We start from the raw sequence: 18120 nt of genomic DNA on the forward strand, positions 1-18120 counted from the left end.
GGGGGGGTGGGGGGGCCCTTTGGGATCAGAAGGAAACGGAGCGACGCGGCCGGCGGGGTTAACGGTCGGCGTGCCGGGACCGCGATTGAGAAGTCGTCGATTGCATTGATGAGATCCGATTCGATTACATTGATCGGTTGGATTGATCGCTTCCATTGTTCTATGGTATTGCTCGATTCCATTGATTGATTGGATTGATCGATTACATTGATCAATTGTATTGATCTATTCAATTGTTCAGTTGGATTGATCGATTTCATTGATAAATGAGATTTTTTATTACATTGATCGATTCCATTGATTGACTGGATTGATCAATTACATTGATTAATTGGATTGGTCTATTTTATTGATTGATTACATTGGTATATTACATTGATCGATTGGATTGATCAGGTCAATTGCATTGATCTATCCCATTTATCAGATTTGATTGTTTGATTCCATTAATCGATTCCATTAATTGACTGTATTGATCGATCCCATTGATCTATTTGATTGTTTGATTCCATTGACCAATGCCATTGATCGATTCCATCTCCCGGTGCGGCACTTGAAACAACGGTGCAAGTTTCTTAAATCCCCCCGTGCCCCCCCCCCCTCCACCCATCAGCGTAGATGAGTCCATCGCAGTCATCCGATCGCCAGCGGAGTTGCGTGCGGTGGGATCAAGCGTGGGCACTCCTAACTCTCCCAATACGCCTGGGCCACAGTAGGCCAAGCATAAGCCTCTTTCTCTCTCTCTCGAGGGCGGCTCTCTAAAAGCTCCGCCTAGCGGAGGCCTCTTCCGCCAGCAGCGGCGTGAGCGAGCGTCTGCGGGGCCGCGCCTTTACCTCCGCGCGACGGGTCCGCGTTGACACACGACGCTACATGTTTTTAAATCCTTTATATTAAGTTCACTTGCTTGCTTGCTTGCTTGCTTACGACCGTGCAAATCTTTCGGTCGTTTTTTAACCCACTTCCCGTGATCCAATCGAGCTGACATTTTGCACGCAGACTCGTTGTGCGTGACAATTAATTTTCTTGAAACTTTTTTTCAAAATTTTACACTTTTTAGGAAAAAATAAATTCTATATAATTACCAATTGCTTAATGGTGGCAGGCAATCATCTGACCCATAGGTGGCAGCCATCTCAAGCCAGAGGACGAGAGGACTCTAGCCGCCACGCATATAAAGGATTTATAGTGAAAAACTTTGTTTTGATGGGTTAATTTTTTGTCTTGACCCGTCAACTCTCTCTCTCTCTCGAAGTAGCAAATCAAGGCAGACGAGAAGCCCACTCACCTACGGAGCCGACTCCGGCGGCCTGGAACTGTCCCAGGATGAGGCCTTGCTCGCTCTCAGCCAGCGCCATGAGGGCCTCGTACGCCTCGATGCACTGCTCACTGGACGCACGCACGCACACACAAGACAAAGATCCCCCAGGTAGCCGTTAACAGACTGTCGGGGCGAGTGCTGCTAGCTAGTAGCACCTATGAAGGCCGGCACGGCACGCGACGCGGGGAAGAGTGGGTGGCCAGCACCACGCCCGGCCGCCTTTGTCTCTCCAGTGGTGATGGTTAAACATCTCACCAGGTACTCGTTTTTTAGGCGGAGTCGACCTAGGTGAGGCCCAGGACCGGTTCAGAAAATCCTCACCGGTGGCAGGCCACGAGCGGGAATGCAACTCGGGTCGTATGCACGCGAGTACGTTGAACTTCTTTCGCGCCATACGTAGCCGACCGTGCTAATCGGAGTCCCGTGTCCGCCGTAAGTTTGAACGCGCAGGCTTTCGCGACCAATATCGTCCACAATACAGAAACGTGTCGTTCAAAGCGCCCCCACCACCGTCGCTCCCCCACCTTAACCGGGGTGGGGGGGGGGGGGGCGGCAGAGGGACCGCTGGCGCCCGCCGCTCACCTGTACTGCAGGGCGAGACGCAGGGCGGTGCTGTTGGACTCGTGCTTGCCCACGAGCATGCTCATCCTCTCCGCGTTGTTCTTGCACTCCTCCAGCGTGATCGTCAGCAGGTCGTTCTGAGATTTGAGGTGCTCGATGCGGCTGCGGGCAAAACCGACGGGCCACCACCGTGTGAAGGGGGGGGAGGGGTTGGGGGGGGGATGGGGGGACTCAAGCGTGAAGCTTCACTGGCACCTTCGGACAAACATCACGAGTGGTGGCATGGCCGGTGCAGTGGTGAGTTTAGACTCCGGGTCACGGGGTCACATCGGCGGCGAGCGATAACCGGATATGCCGCCTTGACCTACCCCCCCTCCACCCCAACCAACCTTTCGCCAACCCGCAATGAACAGCCCGGTGAAGTATGGCAAGCAAAAAGTTCCCAAGTCCATCATGGAGCGAGAGGGAAGGCCTTCATTCAATCGGTGGATTTGGTAATGAATGGATGGACAATTTTTTTTTGTTTACTTTCACACATACACACACGGACGAGTATGTATGTGTGTATGTTGAACTTCTTTCACACCGTACGTAGCCAACCGCGCTAATCGGAAGTGCTAATCGGACGTGATGATGATAATGATGCTTTAAAATAAAACACAAACGTGTCCCAAAAATGTTGAATTTATGTTTCCATATTTTTGTTCGTCAAATGTTATTCACGTCAATTCATATAATCCGCAAACGTACCCCGCTTATCCGCCACGCGGGGGAGGGGGGGGGCAAACCAGTTGAGTTGCAGACAATCACGGACAACGGGACGAATTTGCCAACGAACTCCAACGTATCCGCGATTGCGACGTAACCAACCCCTGCTCTACGGAGGTGCCATGAGCGAGCTCAGAACCGCCCCCACCCCCCCGCCCCCCCGCCGCTCACCTGTTGAGCCGCTCCATCTCGACCTCGAACTCCCGCAGCTTGCTCTCCGACACGGAGGAGCCGTGCGAGCAGAGCGTCTGGAAGATCTCCTGGATGTTAGAGCAGTCCTGCAGCGAGTGCGCCAAGTGCTCCGCCACGCTGCTCGACACCTGCACCACGAGCCAGCGAGCGAGTGAGCACACGGAACACACGCAGACGAGGTGCACGCACACGAAACGCACGCACGCGAAACAAACGCACGCACACGAAACGCACGCACACGAAACGCACGCACACGAAACGCACGCACACGAAACGCACGCACACGAAACGCACACACACGAAACACACGCACGCAAAACACACGCACTCAAAACGCACGGCCATGATGTGAAACTATTCAAAACCTTGTAAAACTATTCAACTAATAACACTCAATTGTATTTCTGCCTGGCAAACTTGTTGTGATCATCGGAGTCTTCGGGGAAACCCACACAGACAAGCGAGAAGGGCAGCCAAAAACTGCGCTACCAATGATGAAAATTAACTAGAAACTCTTTTTTATTTTACCAGTTGAGGCTCCGCTGAGCTATTTAGCTCTTTTTCAGAAGCGACGAGGCTGTCATAAATGATAGCATCAACGAAGTGGCTTATAATCATCATCATTGTGTAATTTTATAGCAGCCAAATACTCAAAACATTCTAAACGTGGAGGGGAAAAACCAGAGGACCCGGAGAAAAATCCACGCGACCACGGGAAGAGAGACACGCAGACTCCAAATATAGCAGCAGGCATCAGGGTCGAACCCACGACCTCCTGCATACCAGGCGAGGTAGTTAACATCTCCTAGCCACCGTGATGATGATGATGATGATAGACGCAAACTCCAAATATACAGCAGCAGGCGACAGGGTCGGGATCGAACCCACGACCTCCCGTATACCAGGCGAGGTAGTTACCATCTCCTCGCCACCGTGATGATGATCAGAGAGAGAGACACGCAAACTCCAAATATAGAGCAGGCGTCAGGGTCGAACCCACGACCTGCTGCACACCAGGCGAGGTAGTGAACATCTCCTAGCCACCGTGATCAATCCACTGCTAGGATGGAAGCGCTGCACTGAGACTGCGTGAAGACAAGCGTCACAAAATGTGGCACGGAATGCGAGTCGGACGATTCTATTTACAGCGGTCTGAAGAATACATGCACGGAGCCCAGCACCGATATCATCATCATCATCACTGTCATCAGCCAGGCTCAATCCACTGCTGGAGCACTCACCCCGATGCTGCTGATTTCGGAGCCCAGCACAGGCCTGTCGGCGGGCGAGCCGGAATCCAGACGCGTTTTGGACAACTTCACTCGCTCCGCCACCTGACGCGCGAAGACACACGCACAGACACACACGCACGCAGACACACACACAGACACACGCACGCGACACACACACAGACACACGCACAGACACAGACACGCGACACACACACAGACAGACGTGACAGACACGCGACACACACATGCACAAACACGCGACACACACAGACACGTGGCACACACAGACACGTGACACACACACAGACACGCACAGACACACACACAGACACGTGACACACACACAGACACGCGACACACACACAGGCACACACGCACAGACACGCGACACACACAGACACGCGACACACACACAGACATACACGAACAGACACGCGACACACACAGACACGCGACACCACACACAGGCACACACGCACAGACACGCGACACACACAGACACGCGACACACACACAGGCACACACACACAGACACGCGACACACGCACAGCCACACACGCACAGACACGCGACACACACAGACACGCGACACACACACAGCCACACACGCACAGACACGCGACACACACAGACACGCGACACACACGCAGCCACACACGCACAGGACACGCGACACACACAGACACGCGACACACACACAGCCACACACGCACAGACACGCGACACACACAGACACGCGTCACACACACAGCCACACACGCACAGACACGCGACACACACAGACACGCGACACACACACAGCCACACACGCACAGACACGCGACACACACAGACACGCGACACACACACAGCCACACACGCACAGACACGCGACACACACAGACACGTGACACACACACAGACACACACGCACAGACACGTGACACACACAGACACGCGACACACACACAGGCACACACGCACAGACATGCGACACACACAGACACGCGACACACACACAGACACACACGAACAGACACGCGACACACACAGACACGTGACACACACACACAGACACACACACAGACAAGTGACACGCCGGTTGGTGTCGCGCTTCACCAAGAGCAGCCTCGTGGCGCAACCCACTCTGACGATCCGCTGCGCGACCGCAGATTGTCATTATCGGCAGCGGTGGCCCCGACTGGCCGCGGATGATCTCCGGCGCACCGTCACTGCACGTCCTCGTGCCGCTCCCTCCGCCGTCCGCGCTTCCGTTCCGGGCTTCCGCTGAATCGCGGCGCGGTTGTAAATTTCACGTCCGTCGATCGATCAATCGATCGATCGGTTCGATCGATCCGCATCGACGCGTTCATGGAGAGAGTGCAAATCGATTGTAATTGAGATGAAGCCGTTGACCGCGAGGTCGGCGGTTGGCCGGCGTTGCTTCAAGACCAGGCCGGCTCTGCCGATGAGACGCTGCACGTCGAAACGGCTCCAGAGGTTTAGCCTCGAAACAACGCTGCTGATCTTCTTGGTTCTTTCGGTAAAGTCACGTAGAAGGGAAGTAATAAAATAATAAAAATAAAACATAATAAAATAATTCTCACGACGTTTCGGCCACAACGCAAGCAGCCGTCCTCAGGTGAAGACCAGGTCTGTCGGGGAGACAGCGTCTTCACCTGAGGACGGCTGCTTGCGTTGTGGCCGAAACGTCGTGAGAATTATTTTATTATGTTTTATTTTTGTTATTTTATTACTTCCCTTCTACGTGACTTTACCGAAAGAACCAAGAAGATGAATCCCTGCAGTCACGAAAGCTTTAAATCGAAAACGCTGTTGATGTCGCAGCGCTCCCCGGAAGGAAGCGCTGGAGGGATGGGCCAGAAACGCTTCAGTTTCTTGCGCGTGAAGAGAGGCGGGAGGAGGAGGAGGAAGGATGACAGAGGAGGAGACGCATCGTCCGCCGAACCTCGGAGCGCACGCCAGCGGCTCGGCGTTCACTTCGCTTGGAGAGGCCTCGGCTCGTTCGGCACGCACGGGCGGCGGAGGACCCTTGCCGCGCCAAACGTCGCGTGACCTCTTGCGACAGCGTTCGCATCGACTCGCTCTCTCTGCCATACACCGGCGTGTGTCGAGTGATTTGTTTGATCCGTGGATCATGGTGGTGGTGGCGGTGTTGGCGGCGGTGGTGGTGGTGGTGACGGCGGTGGTGGTTGTGGTGGTGGGGGCGGTGGTGGCGGTGGTGGTGGGGGCGGTGGTGGTGGCGGTGGTTGTGGTGGTGGGGGCGGTGGTGGCGGTTGTGGTGGGGGCGGTGGTGGTGGCGGTGGTTGTGGTGGTGGGGGCGGTGGTGGTGGTGGTGTGGGCGATCAGGTTCCTTTGAGGGCCGCAGTCTGCCGCTTCGGACGCCGACCGCCGACCGAAGTAAATTGCGCCGTTGATATAGATTTATTTATTTTAAAAGACACTTCGGTTAAACCGCGGAGAACCGTAGGGCCACGGCCGCCGCAACTCTGCGGTAGCTGGCGCCAAAAACTGTGCCGCAAAAGCCGCTCCCCCCATCTCGCATTGGTCCCGTTGGTGCCACGGTACCGAAAAAAATGCGCGTGCGTGTGCGTGCGTGTGTGTGCATGTGCGTGCGTGTGCGTGCGTGTGTATGTGTGCGTGTGTGCGCGCGTGCGTGCGTTGCCTTGGCGACGGGCAGGTCGTTGCTGCTGCTGCTCGTGCTCAGCTCGCCCGTGCTGGGGTTGACCGCTCGGCTCGTGGGGCCCAGGCGGCCGGGGCTGGCCGGCGCCGCCGCCTGAACGCTCTGCAGGCGAGTCTGCAGTTCGCGCACCTGGACCTCCCCCAGCCCGCGCACGGAGAGAGAGAGACAGAGACAGAGGGGGGGGACAGAGAGGACGACCAACCCAGCCCTTTAGCACCGCCCGTCCGTTCGACGCCGCGACGCTACAGCCCTCCGCGGTGGCAAGGAGATGTTAACTACCTCGCCTGGTGTACAGGAGGTCGGTCGTTCGACCGTGATGCCTGCTGTATATTTGGAGTCTGCGTCTCTCTCTCATCATCACGGTGGCTAGGAGATGTTAACTACCTCGCCTGGTATACAGGAGGTCGTGGGTTAGATCCCTACCCTGACGCCTGCTGTATATTTGGAGTCTGCGTGTCTCTCTCTGTCATCAACATCACGGTGGCTAGGAGATGTTAACTACCTCGCCTGGTACACAGGAGGTCGTGGGTTCGATCCCGACCCTGACATCTGCTGTATATTTGGAGTTTGCGTCTCTCTCTCATCATCACGGTGGCTAGGAGATGTTAACTACCTTGCCTGGTATACAGGAGGTCGTGGGTTCGATCCCTACCCTGACGCCTGCTGTATATTTGGAGTTTACGTCTCTCTCTCTCATCATCACGGTGGCTAGGAGATGTTAACTACCTTGCCTGGTGTACAGGAGGTCGTGGGTTAGATCCCTACCCTGACATCTGCTGTATATTTGGAGTTTGCGTGTCTCTCTATGTCATCATCATCACGGTGGCTAGGAGATGTTGACTACCTCGCCTGGTACACAGGAGGTCGTGGGTTCGCTCCCTACCCTGACGCATGCTGCTGTATATTTGGAGTTTGCGGTGTCTCTCTCTCTCTGTCATCATCATCACGGTGGCTAGGAGATGTTAACTACCTCGCCTGGTGTACAGGAGGTCGTGGGTTCGATCCCTACCCTGACATCTGCTGTATATTTGGAGTTTGCGTCTCTCTCTCTCATCATCACGGTGGCTAGGAGATGTTAACTACCTCGCCTGGTGTACAGGAGGTCGTGGGTTCGCTCCCTACCCTGACGCCTGCTGTATATTTGGAGTCTGCGTGTCTCTCTCTGTGATCATCATCACGGTGGCTAGGAGATGTTAACTACCTCGCCTGGTATACAGGAGGTCGTGGGTTCGATCCCGACCCTGACATCTGCTGTATATTTGGAGTTTGCGTCTCTCTCTCTCATCATCACGGTGGCTAGGAGATGTTAACTACCTCGCCTGGTGTACAGGAGGTCGTGGGTTCGCTCCCTACCCTGACGCCTGCTGTATATTTGGAGTCTGCGTGTCTCTCTCTGTGATCATCATCACGGTGGCTAGGAGATGTTAACTACCTCGCCTGGTATACAGGAGGTCGTGGGTTCGATCCCGACCCTGACATCTGCTGTATATTTGGAGTTTGCGTCTCTCTCTCTCATCATCACGGTGGCTAGGAGATGTTGACTACCTCGCCTGGTACACAGGAGGTCGTGGGTTCGCTCCCTACCCTGACGCATGCTGCTGTATATTTGGAGTTTGCGGTGTCTCTCTCTCTCTGTCATCATCATCACGGTGGCTAGGAGATGTTAACTACCTCGCCTGGTGTACAGGAGGTCGTGGGTATGATCCCTACCCTGACATCTGCTGTATATTTGGAGTTTGCGTCTCTCTCTCTCATCATCACGGTGGCTAGGAGATGTTAACTACCTCGCCTGGTGTACAGGAGGTCGTGGGTTCGCTCCCTACCCTGACGCCTGCTGTATATTTGGAGTCTGCGTGTCTCTCTCTATGATCATCATCACGGTGGCTAGGAGATGTTAACTACCTCGCCTGGTATACAGGAGGTCGTGGGTTCGATCCCGACCCTGACATCTGCTGTATATTTGGAGTTTGCGTCTCTCTCTCTCATCATCACGGTGGCTAGGAGATGTTAACTACCTCGCCTGGTGTACAGGAGGTCGTGGGTTCGCTCCCTACCCTGACGCCTGCTGTATATTTGGAGTCTGCGTGTCTCTCTCTGTGATCATCATCACGGTGGCTAGGAGATGTTAACTACCTCGCCTGGTATACAGGAGGTCGTGGGTTCGATCCCGACCCTGACATCTGCTGTATATTTGGAGTTTGCGTCTCTCTCTCTCATCATCACGGTGGCTAGGAGATGTTAACTACCTCGCCTGGTGTACAGGAGGTCGTGGGTTCGCTCCCTACCCTGACGCCTGCTGTATATTTGGAGTCTGCGTGTCTCTCTCTGTGATCATCATCACGGTGGCTAGGAGATGTTAACTACCTCGCCTGGTGTACAGGAGGTCGTGGGTTCGCTCCCTACCCTGACGCCGGCTGTATATTTGGAGTCTGCGTGTCTCTCTCTCTCTCTCATCATTTTGATTATCCACGCGGCGCACTCAACGGACGCGCAGGCACTCCGTGTCGGTGGGGGGGGGTAAAGTGGGCAGCTGCTGCCACTTAAAATGTCGTCGTGAGTTACGGTCAATCTCAACTAAAACGAAACAACTTTTTTTTTTATTTCACCAGGTAAGATCCGTGGAGCTCTTGTTCAGAAGCGACGTGGATGCCACAAATGTTAGCTCAACGAAGTGGGCTCTTCACCATCATCACCATCGTCGTCGCATGGAAATGTAGAGCGGCCAAATCATCTCTAAACGCGCGATGTCGATTCGAAATGTGGAGGGAAACAACCAGACCCACACGACCACGGGGAGAGAGACACGCAAACTCCAGCGTTAGGGTCGTGATCGAACCCACGACCTCCTGTATACCTCGCGAGGTAGTTAACATCTCGCCACCATGGTGCTGGATGAAGCGACCGCCACCGTCTCCCACAACTGAGCCGAATTCAACACTCCATCTCCCCACTGGACGCGGGATTTTTAATGGGCGAGGAGGCAGAATGCATCATAATAATGATTATAATTATAATAATTTACTTTATCCAGAAAAGAGCCTCACTGAGTCTCAAGGCAATGTTCAGGCGGGTGCGGCTTGCTTATATAAACGCAATATATAGCGATACAATAACGCAATGTAAAAATGCACGTCTCACTTAAAGCGTTAAGGTTTCCGTAGCCAATACAAAAAAATGTTCAACATTCCTGGGCTAACGCAAAAAAAAACGACCCACATTGCTCCTCGCACTCCTACCACGGCCACGGGTCCTTTCTAAGGCCAAGCCGGTTTCACAGAAGACTCCGCAAAGCTTGAGATTGTTGACGTGTATTCTTTGGGACTTTTGGTAAAGTCACGTGGATAGGTTCAAAGAAAATAACAAAAAAACGACGACGTTTCGATCGCGACGCAAGCGATCGTCATCATCAGGATGACGATCGCTTAAGAATATGAATTCCTGCAGTCACGAAAGCTTTAAGTCGAGATTTTTCACGTGTTTGCCGTGTACGTGCAAAGCATATAATGCGTGCGTGTGTACGTGCGTGCGTATATTCTTTCAGCTTTTCAGAAAGCAATGTCACGGGCTAAACGGCTTACAGAGGATACGTCCGACACATCGACGACGATCCACCAGGCAGGCGCTACGCCACCCCCCGCTGCCACGGACACCGCACTGCTCGGCTAAGATAATAACGCTCGTGCTCCAGGGAGCGGGGTGGGGGGGGGCGCCTGGTGAGGGGGGTGGCGTGGGTGGGTGGGGGGGGGTGTGGTGGGTGGGGGGCGCAAGGAATTGTAATTACGGGTCATTTGTATGCATGCGTGCTGTTTCGAATCGCGCGCAATTACACATCAGAAGTAAATTGACATCTCGGGGGGCAAATCTGAACGCTTAATCCTCGCCTCGGGGGGGGGGGAAGAGGGCCGCATCCCCTCCCCCGCCCCCCTCCCAACCACCTCTCCCCTCCCGCCAGCCGATCGTAGCGGGGCCACTCAGCGGACATTATTTCTTTTGTGTTACCGAGGCGGATCCACGGCCGTTAAAATTCACAAATTGCTGAGCGAGGCGACCGACGATGGAGAGACGTGGCGAGGCGCGCGGGCGGGGAGGGCGGGGAGGGCCGGGAGGGCGGGGAGGGCGGGGAGGGCGAGGAGGGCCGGGAGGGCGGGGAGGGCGGGGAGGGCGAATGTGGGACGCAAGCAGCCGGTGTGTCGAGACGCGGGGAGGGACGCGGGGAGGGAGACGGAGGGGCTGAGTGAGGAGGCGAGATGAGAGAGAGGCGTAGAGAGGTGTGGACAAGAGACGGAGATGAGATGGAGGAGGAGGAAGACGAGGAGGACAATCGTCATCATCATCATCATCAGGAGGAGGAGGAGGAGGAAGAGATTTATGAGGAAGAGGAGAAGAGGAAGCGGCAGGTTGAGGAGGACGAGGTGCAGGATAAGGGCGGGTTTGGTGACAAGGATGGAGGAGGATGAGGATGATGGAGGGGAAGATGGGGAGCAGGAGAAGGATGAAGAGACATCTTCTTGGTTCTTTCGGTAAAGTCACGTAGAATGGAAATAATAAAGTAATAAAAATAAAACATAATAAAATAATATAATATTTGTATTATTTTATTATTCCATTCTACGTGACTTTACCGAAAGAACCAAGAAGATGAAGCCCTGCAGTCACGAAAGCTTTAAATCGAAATTTAAGGATGAAGAGGAGAAGGAGGACCATGAGCGGAGCTTCACACACACCCAGGTAGAGGAGGAGGACGAGGGAGTGAAGAGAGGGGGGTGGAGGATGGATGAGAATGAGAAGGATGGGGATAAACTGTAAAAAATAAAAACCTTTTTTTCATTTTGCCAGGTAAGGCCCCACTAAACTACATGGCTCTTTTTCAGATGCGACCTGGCTATCAGAAATGATAGCCCAACGAAGTTGATTACCGTCATCATGTGGACATTTATAGCAGCCAAATACTCGTGTTGTTCATTCTAAATGTGGAGAGAAAACCCAGAGGACCCGGAGGAAAATCCACACGACCACGGGGAGAGAGACAGAGACGCAAACTACAAATACATAAAGGCATCAGGGTCAAGATCCAACCCACGACCTCCTGCGTACCAAGCGAGGTAGTTAACATCTCACCGCCATGGCACCTCAGGATGGAGCGGCAAGAGGAGGATGGAAAATGAGGCAGGCGGACGATTGTGAGAGCGCGAGAGAGACAGCGAGAGAGAGACAGGGAGAGACAGTGAGAGAGACAGCGAGACAGTGAGAGAGAGACAGAGAGAGACAGTGAGAGAGACAGCGAGACAGTGAGAGAGAGACAGAGAGAGACAGTGAGAGAGACAGCGAGAGAGCGAGATAGAGCGAGAGAAAGAGAGCGAGCGAGATAGAGTGTGGGAGAGAGGGCGAGGAAGAGCGAGAGAGAGAGAGGGCGGGAGAGCGAAAGAGAGAGTGAGTGAGAGAGCGAAAGAGTGAGAGAGAGAGAGAGCGAGCGAGAGTGAGCGAGAGAGAGCGAGTGAGACAGCGAGAGGGAGCGAGTGCGAAAGCGAGAGTGAGCGAGAGACAGCGAGCGGAGAGAGCGAGTGAAAGAGAGCGAGAGTGAGTGAGAGTGAGCGTGAGCGTGCAAGCGAGCGAGTGAGTGAGTGAGTGAGATAGCGAGAGTGAGAGTGAGCGTGCAAGCGAGCGAGAGAGAGAGAGCGAGCGAGCGAGCGAGCGAGCGAGCGAGCGAGTGAGTGAGTGAGTGAGATAGCGAGAGTGAGAGTGAGCGTGCAAGCGAGCGAGTGAGTGAGTGAGTGAGATAGCGAGAGTGAGAGTGAGCGTGCAAGCGAGCGAGAGAGAGAGAGCGAGCGAGCGAGCGAGCGAGCGAGCGAGTGAGTGAGTGAGCGAGCGAGAGAGCGAGCGTGCGGCTCACCCGGCGGCGGAGGCGGTCGCGCTCCTCGCGCACGGCGGCTGCCGAGGCCCGGGTGCGGCCCAGCTCGTCCTCGCTGCTGCACAGGCGGGCGGCCAGGCCGGCGCTCTCGTCCCGCAGGCCGGCCAGCTCCTTCTCCCAGCGCGCCCGCTCCTCCGCCACGCTCGGGTACACGTCCTGGCCCAGCTCGCCCTCCAGCTCCTCCACCGTCTGGGACGTTCCGGAGGAGGGGCAGTGGGGGGGGGGTCATCCAGAGTTCGTCGCCTGAATCCGAGTCGCGTTGAATTTGTTCAACGCGAGAGACCAGGGTAGAGACTCGTTTGAGAGAGCGAGATGGGGTGGTGGGGGTGGTGGTGGTGGTGGGGTCACCCACAGGACAAACGCTTGGAAGTGAAAACAAGTCGAGCGCCGGAGTTCAGAGCGGAGGGTCTCTCATCACTGGGGGGGGGACAGCAGCTTTCACGAGGCCTCCGCTCTCTTCCCGTAACGCCGGTGAGCACGGCTACGACGCGTACGGCGCGAAAAGAAATCCAACAACCGTGGAAGTCGCCCTTCAGCGCCGGGCTGGGTGGGGGGGAGGACGCATCAGGGGGAGACGGCGGTCGCGTGGACCTTGGCGCGCAAGGCTGGTCGCGGCCAAATCGTAGCGTGACCTTGCCGGGCAAAACTCAACGCGTGAGGGCGGTTCAACATCGTCACGTCGCAGCAGCTTCGAGGAAGCCCAACGCAGCGTCCCGGCGTCTGCGACATTCCGTTTTCATCTCCTTTTTCAGGCCGCAGCGTCGACGACGCTGCGGCTTGTTCCGTGCCACGCGGATCGGCACCGAGGATTGTCGACAACGAGCATGGGGACAAACTGCAGGGAGCGCGCAGGGAAGCGCCGTCCTCAGCCCCCGGACCTCCGATTGGCGCGGTTGGCTTCGTACGGCGCGACATAAGTTCAACGTACGCAACAACAATAACCGCCATTCGCCACTAAGTGGCGGTGATGTCGCCACGGTACTTGTGCCAGGCTAGGTGCACGTTGAGGCCACGTGAAGTTTAGAACGCCCGCCGGCAGGAGGTCACGGGACAGACGCAGGAGGTGCCACGGGTCGACTGACCGAGATGAGTGGCCGATGCACCACCTGTGACCCCTATTGTGTCAACGTACACATACAAAGACAAAGATCCCCCATATAGCCTGAACAGACTGTTGAGGCAAGTGCTGTTCGCGAGCATCAATAAAGGCCGTAACAGCACGACGTTTACACACCGCACCAGGTAATCATTTAAGGCTGAGTCGACCTAGGGGAGGCCCAGAACCGGTTCTGATAATCGTCACCGGTGTTGGCCGTGAGCGGTAATCGAACTCGGGTTGCCGGGTTCGTAGCGCGGCGAGCTAACCACGACACTACCCGCTCCCCACACGCACAGACAAAGACACGCGCGCACACACACTAACACACGTTAAATATTTCGCTGCACCCAACCGGGGACCGCATTCACAACGGAAAGCGAACAAAACCGCCGTCTCGTGTCGCAGCCAGCGGTCTCGTACGACACGGGAGCGACGCTCGTTGACCGCCGCGTGGCCACGATCGCCGAACTCGCGCCGCGCGACACTGGTCACTGCCGACGACGCCCAATGTCACACAAGCGGTCACACAAGCGGTGACACAAGCAGTGACACAAGCGGTGACACAAGCGGTCACACAAGCGGTGACACAAGCGGTGACACAAGCGGTCACACAAGCGGTCACACAAGCGGTCACACAAGCGGTGACACAAGCGGTCAACTCAAGCTGCGACAGACGCGGGGACGACTAAGCACTCGCCCATCCACCACGCACGGCCGGCGAAGGAGCGTTGCTCCCAACGCGTGACATCTCTCGCGACAACGGCTCTCGCTGCCGTGCGCCGGCTTCTCCAGTGATTTGTTTGATCCATGGATCACATTGGGGACGGGGGGGCTGGGGGGGGGACTACCACGGGGAGGGCGGCTGCCATGCCTTTGAGGGTCGCGGGTCACCGCTTCGAACGTCGACCGCCAACCAAAGTGAGCGCACTTTCGTCGCCAGAGTTTGCGCGTCAAGACGGCGTCTCCTCGCTCCGCGAGCCGAGCTCTCGATCGGCGGGTGGCCGCTCGCGGACGCGGCATTCTCCGAAGAAGTCTGCGGCGCCGGATGGCGAGAAGGCGTCCGTTGGCATCGCGTGCCGAACGACCGCGGACGATCCAAATCGGCCGCCCACGCGACCCACGGTCCCTTCTCCTATAACGCGGGAGCGGTCGCGTTCCCGAAGACATCGTGCGGTGAAGCGCGGCCCGCGACTGCGCGCGAGACGCGTGACGCAGGCCGGACCAGACCGAGGCGCGCGACGCGTGGAGAAGCGTCCGGCGGCAGTCCGCCCCGTGCGGTGACGCTACGCCGAGGCAGCCGTGGGACCGCTCGTTGCTACCTCGCGCCATGACGGAGTTCCGTTCACTCGATCGCGTTGCATATCCAACTCGCGTTGCGGAAACAAAGCGCTCGCGGCGTTACAGGAGAGAAGACCGTACGCGCAGAACGAGGGGCGACGTGGCCGAGCGGCTTGCTGCCCGTCGTCATCGTCACCGTCGTCGCCATCGTCGCCATCGTCGCCATCGTCGCCATCGTCGCCATCGTCGACATCGTCGACATCGTCGACATCGTCAACATCGTCGCCATCGTCGCCATCGTCAACATCGTCAACATCGTCGCCATCGTCGCCATCGTCGCCATCGTCGCCATCGTCGCCATCGTCGCCATCGTCGCCATCGTCAACATCGTCGCCATCGTCAACATCGTCGCCATCGTCGTCATCGTCGTCATCGTCACCGTCGTCACCGTCGTCGTCATCGTCACCATCGTCGTCATCGTCACCATCGTCACCATCGTCGTCGTCGTCACCATCGTCGTCATCGTCACCATCGTCACCATCGTCACCGTCGTCGTCGTCGTCGTCGTCATCGTCACCATCGTCACCATCGTCGTCATCGTCGTCATCGTCACCATCGTCGCCATCGTCACCATCGTCGTCATCGTCACCATCGTCACCATCGTCGCCATCGTCGTCATCGTCACCATCGTCACCATCGTCGCCATCGTCGTCATCGTCACCATCGTCGCCATCGTCGTCATCGTCACCATCGTCACCATCGTCGTCGTCGTCGTCGTCATCGTCACCATCATCGTCGTCGTCGTCGTCGTCATCGTCGACATCGTCACCATCGTCACCGTCGTCGTCATCGTCGTCATCGTCGTCATCGTCACCATCGTCGTCATCGTCGTCGTCGTCATCGTCGACATCGTCACCGTCGTCGTCATCGTCGACATCGTCACCGTCGTCGTCATCGTCGACATCGTCACCGTCGTCGTCATCGTCGTCATCGTCGTCATCGTCGACATCGTCACCATCGTCACCATCGTCACCGTCGTCGTCATCGTCGACATCGTCACCATCGTCACCATCGTCGTCATCGTCGTCATCGTCACCATCGTCACCATCGTCGTCATCGTCGTCATCGTCACCACCGTCACCATCGTCGTCATCGTCGTCATCGTCGTCATCGTCACCATCGTCACCATCGTCGTCATCGTCGACATCGTCGTCATCGTCGTCATCGTCGACATCGTCACCATCGTCGTCATCGTCACCATCGTCGTCATCGTCACCATCGTCACCATCGTCGTCATCGTCGACATCGTCACCATCGTCACCATCGTCGTCATCGTCACCATCGTCACCATCGTCGTCATCGTCGTCATCGTCACCATCGTCACCATCGTCGTCATCGTCACCATCGTCACCATCGTCGTCATCGTCGTCATCGTCGACATCGTCGTCATCGTCACCATCTTCGTCATCGTCACCATCGTCACCATCGTCGTCATCGTCGTCATCGTCACCATCGTCACCATCGTCGTCATCGTCGACATCGTCACCATCGTCGTCATCGTCGTCATCGTCGACATCGTCACCATCGTCGTCATCGTCGTCATCGTCACCATCGTCACCATCGTCGTCATCGTCGACATCGTCACCATCGTCGTCATCGTCGTCATCGTCGTCATCGTCGACATCGTCACCATCGTCGTCATCGTCGTCATCGTCACCATCGTCACCATCTTCGTCATCGTCACCATCGTCACCATCGTCGTCATCGTCGTCATCGTCACCATCGTCACCATCGTCGTCATCGTCGTCATCGTCACCACCGTCACCATCGTCGTCATCGTCGTCATCGTCGTCATCGTCACCATCGTCACCATCGTCGACATCGTCACCATCGTCGTCATCGTCGTCATCGTCGACATCGTCACCATCGTCGTCATCGTCACCATCGTCGTCATCGTCACCATCGTCACCATCGTCACCGTCGTCGTCGTCGTCGTCGTCATCGTCACCATCGTCACCATCGTCGTCATCGTCGTCATCGTCACCATCGTCGCCATCGTCACCATCGTCGTCATCGTCACCATCGTCACCATCGTCGCCATCGTCGTCATCGTCACCATCGTCACCATCGTCGCCATCGTCGTCATCGTCACCATCGTCGCCATCGTCGTCATCGTCACCATCGTCACCATCGTCGTCGTCGTCGTCGTCATCGTCACCATCATCGTCGTCGTCGTCGTCGTCATCGTCGACATCGTCACCATCGTCACCGTCGTCGTCATCGTCGTCATCGTCGTCATCGTCACCATCGTCGTCATCGTCGTCGTCGTCATCGTCGACATCGTCACCGTCGTCGTCATCGTCGACATCGTCACCGTCGTCGTCATCGTCGACATCGTCACCGTCGTCGTCATCGTCGTCATCGTCGTCATCGTCGACATCGTCACCATCGTCACCATCGTCACCGTCGTCGTCATCGTCGACATCGTCACCATCGTCACCATCGTCGTCATCGTCGTCATCGTCACCATCGTCACCATCGTCGTCATCGTCGTCATCGTCACCACCGTCACCATCGTCGTCATCGTCGTCATCGTCGTCATCGTCACCATCGTCACCATCGTCGTCATCGTCGACATCGTCGTCATCGTCGTCATCGTCGACATCGTCACCATCGTCGTCATCGTCACCATCGTCGTCATCGTCACCATCGTCACCATCGTCGTCATCGTCGACATCGTCACCATCGTCACCATCGTCGTCATCGTCACCATCGTCACCATCGTCGTCATCGTCGTCATCGTCACCATCGTCACCATCGTCGTCATCGTCACCATCGTCACCATCGTCGTCATCGTCGTCATCGTCGACATCGTCGTCATCGTCACCATCTTCGTCATCGTCACCATCGTCACCATCGTCGTCATCGTCGTCATCGTCACCATCGTCACCATCGTCGTCATCGTCGACATCGTCACCATCGTCGTCATCGTCGTCATCGTCGACATCGTCACCATCGTCGTCATCGTCGTCATCGTCACCATCGTCACCATCGTCGTCATCGTCGACATCGTCACCATCG

General features: G+C 56.2%; 1 protein-coding gene across 1 annotated transcript in view; it reads right to left on the reverse strand.

The window, feature by feature from the left end:
• Positions 1-18120, reverse strand: part of LOC133355210 (colorectal mutant cancer protein-like) — a 64966-nt gene that overhangs the window by 12112 nt on the left and 34734 nt on the right. Inside the window, exons 4-9 of the mRNA XM_061572570.1 lie at positions 12645-12851; positions 6737-6883; positions 4081-4173; positions 2819-2967; positions 1901-2041; positions 1286-1386 (exon numbers count right to left, since the gene is read on the reverse strand). Coding sequence (XP_061428554.1) covers positions 1286-1386; positions 1901-2041; positions 2819-2967; positions 4081-4173; positions 6737-6883; positions 12645-12851 — 838 coding nt within the window. The remainder of the gene's footprint in view (positions 1-1285; positions 1387-1900; positions 2042-2818; positions 2968-4080; positions 4174-6736; positions 6884-12644; positions 12852-18120) is intronic.

This window comes from Lethenteron reissneri, chromosome 50, assembly GCF_015708825.2.
Source record: "Lethenteron reissneri isolate LAM-NWPU_2019-01 chromosome 50, ASM1570882v1, whole genome shotgun sequence".
NCBI classification, from domain to species: Eukaryota; Metazoa; Chordata; class Hyperoartia; order Petromyzontiformes; family Petromyzontidae; genus Lethenteron; species Lethenteron reissneri.